Source organism: Ornithorhynchus anatinus, chromosome 9 (assembly GCF_004115215.2).
Source record: "Ornithorhynchus anatinus isolate Pmale09 chromosome 9, mOrnAna1.pri.v4, whole genome shotgun sequence".
In the NCBI taxonomy this organism is placed as follows: domain Eukaryota; kingdom Metazoa; phylum Chordata; class Mammalia; order Monotremata; family Ornithorhynchidae; genus Ornithorhynchus; species Ornithorhynchus anatinus.
The window spans coordinates 60464249-60474277 of record NC_041736.1 but is presented as its reverse complement, the minus strand read 5'-3'; the positions used below and the strand labels follow the sequence as shown (position 1 = coordinate 60474277).

Sequence of the window (10029 nt, the reverse complement as noted above, 5' to 3'; positions counted from 1 at the left end):
GGCCGGGGAGGGGCAGGGGGCGGCGGTCAGCGGCTCCGGACGGTCCGGCCCCCGGCCCCTCATGCTGCAAGCCGGACCCGCGGGATCCCGGCCGGTCCTGGAGCAGGAGGAAGAGGAGGAGGAGGAGGAGGAACAGCAGCAGCAGCAGCAGAAGCAGCAGCAGCAGAAGCAGCAACAGCAGCAACAGCAGCAGGGTCGAGGGCCGAGCCTCCCCCGTCCCCCGCGGCCCTGAAATCCTCCCTCCCGCCGGACCCTCTTTGGCCCAGAAGGCGGGCTCGGGTGGGAGGGGTCCCGGGGAGGGGGGGGGGGGGCAGCGAACGCACCTCTATTTATAGACCGAGAAGAGGCCGCCCCCTCCTCCTCCCCCTCCCCGAAAGCCGGACGGCATTCGCCGGGAGGCCGGCTACGTTTGGGCCGCCCCTCTCTGTCCCCGTCCCCCTCCGGCCGGTTTTCCGCGGCGGTGGGATTATGATCCCGGACGGTAGGTGGGCGCCGGGCGCTCCTCCCCGGAGCTGATCCCCGCACCCCGGGATTAGGGGAGGGGGCTTTCTCTCCCCCCACCGTCCCCTCCTTCTTTTGATTTTTCGGATCCGGGGACGGGTGGACCGAGCGCCCCGTCAAGGACGGGCCCGCCCCCTCCCAGCTTGCCCGTTAGCCGCCCGGCCGGGGAGAGGCGACCCTCGGGGGAGGGGAGGGGGCGGGAAAAGGGGGTCCCGACCCCCCCCTCTTGCCGCTCTCCACCGAGGGCGGGCGTCCCCCCCACCCTCGCCCTCCGCCGGGGCGGGCCGAGGGGCCCGGGGGACCGTCCCCCCAACCCCCAGGCCCTGACCATGGTGGTTTTCAACGGGCAGCTGAAGATCAAGGTGTGCGAGGCCGTGAGCCTCAAGCCCACCGCCTGGTCCCTGCGGCACGCCGTGGGACCCCGGCCCCAGACTTTCCTCCTCGACCCCTACATCGCCCTCAACGTCGACGACTCCCGCATCGGCCAGACGGCCACCCGGCAGAAGACCAACAGCCCCGCCTGGCACGACGAGTTCGTCACGGACGTGTGCAACGGGCGCAAGATCGAGCTGGCCGTCTTCCACGACGCCCCCATCGGCTACGACGACTTCGTGGCCAACTGCACCATCCAGTTCGAGGACCTGCTGCAGAACGGGAGCCGACACTTCGAGGACTGGGTGAGGGCCGGCCCGCCCCGTCGGCCGGGGCCCCTCGTCCGGCGGGGGGCCCGGGGCTCCTCCGGAGAGGGAGGGCCGGCGGGGCGCCGGGCCGCGGGAGCACGCGGAGGGCCGGCCGGGCGGTCCCTCGTGAGCGGAGCCGGGACCCCCGACGGCCGTCTAGCCCGCGGGCCGCGGCCGGCCTCGAGTGGGAGGGCGCGGGCCCCGGCCCCGGCGGGACCCCGCCACCTCCCGCGCCCCTGGAACGTGTGCCGGTCTAGCCCCCCGGAGGCCGGGCCCCCCCTCTCCCGAGGTGCCCCCCGCCCGTCCCCCCAAGGGTCCGTGACGGGGAACCGAGCGGGGAGGAGTGGCGGGCCGGAGCCCCGCCTCTCGGGCCGAACCCTCTCTGCCGACCGTGGCCCGACGGGCTCTCCGGGTCCCCTAAGCCCCAGAGACCGGGCCCGGGCCCGAACCCTCACCCACCCCATCCGGATCCCCCACCCCCGGCGGCCTTCCTGGTCCCTCTCGGGAGTCTCCTCGGAAAAAAAGCGTGCAGGTGGGCTTGGCCACCTCCAGGCCGGAGCTGCGTCGGCTGCCGCTCTGCGGTCCTGATCTGTCTCTCAAGAAGCCGTGCCGTGAGCTTCTGTCCCCGAGACCGAGGTGGAGGTGATCGATCAGATTGTCACAGCATTAGAAAATAGGGAGCGGGCCTCGTTGGCGTACTCTTAGCGTCCCTAAGGCCGGGAGAAGTGAGCACCTCTGCCTGGAGCTGGGGGCGGGGGGCGGCGCGGGGGCGGACGGTGGATGTTGGACCCGGAACCCGGTCGTCCGAGTGTCGTGCGCTAGTGTTGGTGAGGCTGCGGTGTGACGGTGAGCTCAGGGCCCCAGAATAGAGGTTTTTTGTGTGTGTGCGCGCGTGTGTTTTAACGTTATCCGTTAAGTGCTTACTATCTGCCAGGGACAGAACGTACTAAGCGCTGGGGTGGGCTCGAGCTAATCGGGTTGGACCTGGTCCCTGTTCCCACCTGGGGCTCACGGTCTTAATACCCATTTTCCAGAGGAGGGAGCTGAGGCGTCGAGGAAGTGAAGTGACTCGCCCAAGGTCACCCAGCGGACAGGTGGCAGAACCGGGATCGGAACCCGAGGTTGCTCTTTGGTTTCCTTCTGAATCAGGGCGAGGATCTCCCCTCGCCGGGCGCGACCACGGGACCGCGCCGTTGACCCGCCGCGGCCTCCTCGCCCCCGGTCTCAGCCCGAAAGGGCCTCCCCCGGGGTCCTCGCCCTAATGGGTTTGAGCGAGGAGCGTCAGAGGAAAAGGGATATGTCAGAGTCTTTTCTCCTTGTGCTCCCGGTGGTGATGTAGACGGAAACCATGGTTACAGTGGGTCCAGGGAAGCACAACCGATAGATTCACGCTACCTCAGGAGAACAGCTTGAACAGAAAGGCCCCGAGTACCACAGAAAGCGATTCCCGATCCTCTCTCTCTCCTGCCCCCTCAGGTCTCCCCTCCCCACCTCACAGGCAGCTGCAGAAATTCGTGCTTGGTTGACATTAATAATAACAATAATAATGCTGGGGAGAATAATCGTGGTATCTGTTGAGCACCTACTATGTGCTGAGCACCGTGCTAGGGCCCAGGGTAGCTATAATACAATCAGATCAGACTCAGGCCCCGCCCCTCCTGGGGCGCAGAGTGTAAGGGCCGAGACCCCACTAGTGCCCGGAAGAGGTCCCGTCCGGTCCCGGGTCCCGGCTTCAGGCCTGAAGAGCCGTGGGGCTTGGGGTCTCCTCCCATCCGGGGCGTGAGAAGGCAATAAAAAAAGACGGGACTCGGGCCTGCCCAGCCTGGGTGATCGGAGACGGGAGGGGGGGATCGGACCAAGGTGAGATTGAACGGGGACCTGGAAAGTCATGGCTTCCCTTACTCGCCCGGTGCGTCCGACCCGACCCCGGGACTAGAGACGGGGTCAGTCAGGTCCGCTACCCTCCTGCCAGGATCCCGGCTGTCACCCTAAGAGCCAGGATTGGCCCGACCCCCGAAAACCCCCATAGTGAAGCAACTTTGGCTCACCTGGGCAACCTCAGAGCCCCCCGAGCCTGGTTCCCCATCGGCACCCCCCGTCGAAGCCCCTTGGCACCGCCCCCCAATCCGGTTCCTCACATGATCCGGGGTGGCGACGGGGTGGGGGGGTCCTTCCACTCAATCAATCAACTGTATTTATTGAGCACTTACTGTGCACAGAGCACCGTACTAAGCGCTTGGGCGAGTACGGTATAACAGAGTCGGTAGACGGGTTCCCTGCCCGCAGCGAGCTTATAGTCTAGAGGGGGAGACAGACGTTGAGATAAATCGATAAACGACCGATATGGACGTAAGCGCCGTGGGGCCGAGGGCTGGGGAGGAATAAAGCGTGCAGATACAAGTGCTTTCGCGGCTTCATCAGCTGGGCCTCTCTGCCTCAGGACCTGCGGACTGGAGGAGAGCCAGAGGGGACGGCGGGATGTTGGGGTGAGGTCCGACCTGCACAGACCGGCTCGCCTGCCCCAGAAGGAGCGGTCCCCCGGCCCCGCCGATCCGGGCTGGCCACGGCCGGCGACGGTTGTCTCCTCCTCCAGTTTGGAGATCGGGGAGACCGGCCATCTGGCCCCCGTCGGAAGGAGTGAGGGGGTGGGAAGGGCCTCCCCGCCGAGGCCTTGCTGTCTCTCTCTCATCCGCCCTAGCAGGGTCAGAACCCACCCTAAACTGGAAGGAATCTCAGGTGAGCCCCAGGTGGCCTGCATTTCCATCCTTCCTTACCTCAGCGATTTTCTTTCTCTCTGAATCCTGTAGAGCGGCGGTTATCAGATGCACTTTACCGGAGTCAGCCTCCCCATCCCGAACGGCCTTGGGGGAGGGTTCCCGGCCCCTTCGGCCTCGGCTCCACCCCGGCAGTGCCCCGTGCCCGCTCCCCGCCGGCCCCCTCGGCTGGTCCCGGGGGGCTCGGATGTTCACCCTCCATTCTTTGTTGGGAGGGCTGCCTCCCCCACCCCTTCTGGTGTCTGGAGGGATAGAGGAGCGGTGGGGGGTGGGAGAGAGAGAGGCTGAGATTGGCTCCTCGTTGGCCGAGGCCTCGGGATGATGCACCCCGGGATCCGCTGAGAGGGCACGGAAGCGAGGAAGACGGGACGAGGAACGGTCCACCGGAGGGATTGTCCCTGTCAGTTCCCGGGCTACTGAGGATGAGGTGGGTGCGGAACCTGGACCCGGACTCTCCCAGTCCCACCACGGTCACTTATAGCCTCTCCTCCACCCCCCACCCGGCTCGGTCGCGGCCCCACCCCCGTTCGCCGACGCCTCCTCTACTTACGGTCTCTACGCCGTAAGCTCCTCGTGGGCAGGGAACGTGTCCGCCATCTCTGTTGTAGCGTACTTTCCCAAGCGCTCAGTCCAGGGCTCTGCACCCAGTGAGCGCTCCGTAAATGCCGGTGACTGATCGAGTGAAAGCCTGAGCGTCCCCCGAGGAGGCCTGGCGAATGCAGGAGGCTACCGTCTTGGCTGTCGGGTTCTCTCGGGGAAGGACCGTGGAGGGGGGGGGCATCAAGCCCACTCCAAGAAGTGGACGCGGATGATGGCAGCTGCCCACACTCCCTTTCCCCAGGGCAGCCCAGATCCCCAGCGGGGACGGCTCTGGTCACCAGCGGGCTCTGTGAAGAGAGGGCGGGGAGCACCTAGGCCCAGGCCAGCCCGTGGCAAGGCTGGGGCGGCCATTTTGTCTCGGCTTTCCGGTAGCCGACGTCCCCGCTCCTCCCCGTCACTTTGGGCCGCCGTGGGCCCCGCCGCCTCCCCCCGGGCCCGGGAGACCGGTCTGGGCTCCTGGTTCCCGGCCGGTGGACCAGGGGACGGTCCGAAGAGGGTCCGCTCCCCGGCGAGTGTCAGGTCAGCGGTTTAACGAATGAGCGCAGGTGGCGTCTCGGCGGTGGGGTGGAATGGAGGTCTCTACCGACCTCCAGGATCGGGGTCCGTTGGAGGCACAGCTCTGGAGGCGATGTTATTCCGTTCCCGGGCTCGGGTGATCTCTCGTTGCTGGAGTCTGAGTTTCCAGGTGTGGTGGGGAAGTCAAGATTTTCCAAAAAAAAAAAACGCAGCCACTGTGGTTAATGGTTCGAATCTCCTGAGCTAGAATTCTCAAGTGATGTGTCGACGCTAGCTGTGTGGAGGCTGGGGAGGATCCATTAGCCCTTGGCGGGGTTGTGACGGGGGCAGGGGGAGGGGGACGGGGAGAGAGGCAGCGTCGGTCCTTAGTGCTGGCCGCCCCCCACGGGTCACCGCCACAGCAGAAACACCCGGGGTGCCCTTTGGCCGCAGGAGAACTACGTTTTCAGATTGGCTTCGGCGCCCTCATGCCTTCGCCGAGGGCTTTCTGACTCTCGGCCCTGAAAGCCGCTCCCTTCTGGGACGGCCTTCGACGGGGACCGCGGTACCCAGCCGCAGAGCGGCGATCCATCCAAGACCCTGGATTCGCTCTCTGTTTGCTTTGGCTGCAGACCGAAGTGTCGGCGCGGCTCGCCTTTCACACCCCGGCGTGCCGAGGATTCGGTTGGCCGTCACATTCTGGGCCGGGTTAAAGGTCACCCATCGCTCGGGCTCTCTGGACGTTACCTAGTCCGCTCTGACTTCCTCTCCCGTTGTTGATTCCAAGCCCGGCTCTAGGCCCGATCCAGAGGGCCAGCCTCCGCCCCGCCCCGTCCCCAGGCTGCTCTTGGGTGGGAGTGGGGTTGGGGAGGGGGATTTCTGGGCCGTGTTCAACACGGGGCCGCAGTCTGAGTGGGAGGAAGAACAGGGATTGCACCCCCTTCTTACAGGTGAGGAAACCGTGGCCCGAGATAATGAGTGAACGGCCCTAGATCTCACACAGCGGGCCAGCGGCGGAGCGGGGACTAGAACCCAGGTCCCCGGACCCCCAGCCCCGTCCACGAGGCCGCACCGCCTGTCCGGGGAAGCCGGGGCCAGGGACGAGGGCGCCCCACTGAAGCGTCACCGCTCGACTCACGTCTCCGCTTGGCTCAAGCGGCCAGTGACGGTGTAGGAGCACCCCCTCTCTTTAGCTACCGAATCTTTTGCCGGTAATGAGAAATGAAATTTGTGGGGAAAGGCGTGCCTCGACCTTTCAGCGTGTGAACTCATCAGCCCGTCTGAGTTTCCATAGAGAAAGCCCCCACAGACTTTCGATACCCCAGGCCCGCTCCCCGCAGCCTCCGTATTTCGCGTCGACACGTCCGTCTCTCGGTAAAACCTTGTATTTTTTCCGCCGAGTCCTCTGGGGAGGGCACGGGTCGGGGAGTAATTACCTCTTACTGTGATCCGAATCACCCCGGCTGCACCTGCCCGGTATCCAGCTTCCGGGTGGAGGATGGGGAGGGCTCAGGCGGGTCGGTGGTGGTGGGACCCGCCTGGATGTCTGCTTTTCACTCGGGTGCCCTTTTATTTCAAATGGTATTTAAGCGCTTCCCATCAATCGATGGATGGTCCTTAGTGAGCGCTTACAATGTGCAGAGCACTGTACTAAGCACTTGCGAGAGTACATATGACAGAATCGGCAGACAGGTTCCCTGCCCACAGCAAACTTACGGTCTACGTGCCAGTCGCTGTGCTAGGCGCTGGGGTAGACGTTGGACACACATCTCCTGTCCCATGTGGGTCGCCCACTCTTAAACCCCCCTTTCTCAGATGAGGTAAATGAGGTTTAGAGAAGTGAAGTGACTTGGCCCAGGTCCCACGGCAAACAAGTGGAGGAGCCGGGATTAGAATCTAGGTCCTCTGGCTCCCGGGCTCATGCTCCTTCCACTAGGCCAAGCTGCCGTTCAGGGTTTTTTTTTTTTAAATGGTATGAAAGGACTCACTGTGAGCCAGGCACTGTTCTAAACGCAGGGGTAGATACAAGCTAATCATGTCGAACCCAGTCCCCGTCCCACATGGGGCTCTCAGTCTTAATTCCCATTTTTCAGATGAGGTAACTGAGGCCCAGAGAAGTGAGGTGACTTGCCCCAGGTCACCCAGCAGGCCGGTGACCGAGCCGGGATTAGAACCCAGGTCCTCTGACTCCCAGGCCCGGGCTCCAGGTCGGGCCGCCAAGTCGTCCCCAAGGCCCATCCCGGGCGCCCGCCGACCCCGTGGGCTAAGCGAGAGTCGGGGTTTGAGGAACGGTGGCACCGTGCGGGTCTCCGTTCCCTCCCCCTCTGCCAGCTGGGCACCTCCTCGTCCAGAAACCTCCTCCCCCCCCTTTCTGCATCGCTTCTCCCCCATCAAACACTTCGGGGCCCGTACAGAGAAGCGGCGTGGCTTCGAGGAAGGAGCACGGGCTTGGGAGTCAGAAGACGTGGGTTCTAATCCCGCCTCCATCAATTGTCTTCTCTGTGACCTTGGGCAAGCCACTTAACTTCTCTGTGCCTCAGCGACCTCGTATGACAAATGGGGATTAAGACTGTGAGCCCCAAGTGGGACAACCCGATTATGTTGTCTCTACCCCTGCGCTTAGAACAGTGCTGGGCACATAGTGTTTAACAAATGCAATTATTATTATTATTATTACAGGGGACCAAAACCACCTTTCGAGGCCAAACCCATTCCTTCCCCACCTGCCCTCCTTTCTGCCCTCACTTCCACCCCTCTTCCCATCTTCCCTCTCTCCTTCCCTCGTCCTGAAGATTCAGGCAGGTGTTAGAGAAGCAGCGTGGCGCAGTGGAAAGAGCACGGGCTTTGGAGTCAGGGCTCATGAGTTCGAATCCCAGCCCTGCCACTTGTCAGCTGTGTGACTGTGGTCAAGTCACAACTTCTCTGGGCCTCAGTTCCCTCATCTGTAAAATGGGGATTAAGACTGTGAGTCCCACGTGGGACAACCTGATTCCCCTGCGTTTACCCCAGCGCTTAGAACAGTGCTCTGCACATAGTAAGCGCTTAACAAATACCAACATTATTATTATTATTATTATTTGGAAGGACAGAATTCCTAGCTTCCTCGAGAGAAGAATTACTGTAAGCGATCAAGTCCATCCAATCCATCAGTGGTATTTTTTTGAGCGCTCACTGTGCGAAGAGCACTGTACTAGGCACTTGAGGCAGTGCCCTCCTACCTCCTAGTATGCCCCCTTCCACTTAGCCTCTCTGATTTCCTACTCTCACCCAGCCTGCACACTTCTCTCTTCTCACCCCAGCCTACTCTCACCTGTCTCACCTCTGACCCCTCTCACACATCCTCCCTCTGGCCTGGAACTCCCTCCCCCTTCAGTACAGTGCTCTGCACATAGTAAGCGCTCGGTAAATACTATTGAACGAATGAGTATCCGACAGATCACCACTCTCCCCACCTCCAAAACCCTCCTAAAAATCACGTCTCCTCCGAGAGACCTAACGTATCCTGCTGCGACTACTCCGTCAGCCTCCTCGCTGACCTCCCTGCCTCCTGTCTCTCCCACTCCGGTCCATCCTTCACTGCCCGGATCATTTTCCTACGAGACCATTCAGTTCACGTCTCCCCGGTCCTCAAGAACCTCCTGTGATTGCCCGTCCACCTCCACATCAAACAGAAACTCCTGATGTGTGTTTAAAGCTTTAAAGCACTCAATCTGCTCTCCCCCTCCTATCTTACTTCACTGATTTCCTACTACGACCCAGCACGCTCACATCACTCCTCCAACTCCAACCTACTCACCGTGTCTCCATCTCAAATATCTCGCCACCAAACCTTTGCCCGCATCCTCCCTCTGGTCCGGTCCTCCCTCCCGCTTCGTATCCGACGGGTCACTGCTCTCCCCACTTTCAAAGCCATTTTAAAAGTTGATCTCCCCAACCGAGCCCTCATTTCCCCCGCTCCCTCTCCCTTCTGCGTCTCCCTTGCATTTAGATTTGTATCCTGTAAACCCTCGCTATTTCCCCAGGGTCATCCTCACAGCACTTAGGTACATATCTGAAATGTATTTTAATGTCTTCCCCTCTAGACTGTAAGCTCCTTCAAGGCGGGGAACAGGTCTACCAGCTCTGTTGTACTCTCCGAAGCGCTTAGTGGAGCGCTGTGCCCACAGTAAGCACTCAATAAATCCCAATGATTTATTGATCACCCTACCATTAGCAGACAGGATCCTTGCTCCGGAGGAGCCGGCGAGCCCGGATCACCCATCAACAGACGAGTCACTCCTGTCTTCAAAGAGCTCGGGAGAAGCAGGCGGGTGCTTTCAATCATCATTCTGTTGCCAGGCAACCTCACCACTGGGAAGTTCATCCTCGTGCCTCACCTTCATCCCTCACGCTTCCCCCCAAACGGATTTCTGCGGCTTGGGGCTTTCGGAGAGGATGACGGTGCCCCCTGCAAGGCAAACCTTTTGGACCCTCGTTCTGTCAGTTGTCTGCCCCGGGCCTTTATTGAGGCCAATAGCTGTGACTTTTTAATTCATTCAGTCGTATCTATTGAGCGCTTACTGTGTGCAGAGCACTGAGTGCTTGGAGAGTACAATCCGGTAACAAATAGAGACAATCCCTGCCCACAAAGGGCTCACGGTCCGGAAGGGGGGAGACAGGCCTCAAAACAAGTAAACAGGCATCAATAGCATCAGTATAAATAAATAGAATTATAGATATATCCGCGCCATTATTATAAATAAATAGAATTATAAATATGTTCATATCTACACAAGTGCTGTGGGCGGGTAGAGCAAAGGGAGCGAGTTGGGGCAATGGGGGGACTTAGTGCGGGAAGGCCTCCCGGAGGAGGTGAGTCTCCAGTAGGGCTTTGAAGCGGGGGGAGTGTGATTGTTTGGCGGATGTGAGGAGGGAGGACGTACCAGGCCAGTGGTAGGACGTGGGTCGGGGGCCGACGGCGGGACGGGTGAGAACGAGGC

At 61.5% G+C, this 10029-nt stretch overlaps 1 protein-coding gene across 2 annotated transcripts in view; it reads left to right on the top strand.

Annotated features, from left to right (window-relative positions):
• Window positions 1-11: 11 nt before the first annotated feature.
• The window catches only part of PRKCE (protein kinase C epsilon), a 117311-nt gene continuing 107293 nt past the window's right edge, over window positions 12-10029 (top strand). For both annotated transcript variants that reach the window (XM_029071901.2, XM_029071900.2), the window contains exon 1: window positions 12-1178. In XM_029071901.2, the coding sequence (XP_028927734.1) occupies window positions 831-1178 (348 nt within the window). In that variant the 5' untranslated portion in view covers window positions 12-830. The remainder of the gene's footprint in view (window positions 1179-10029) is intronic.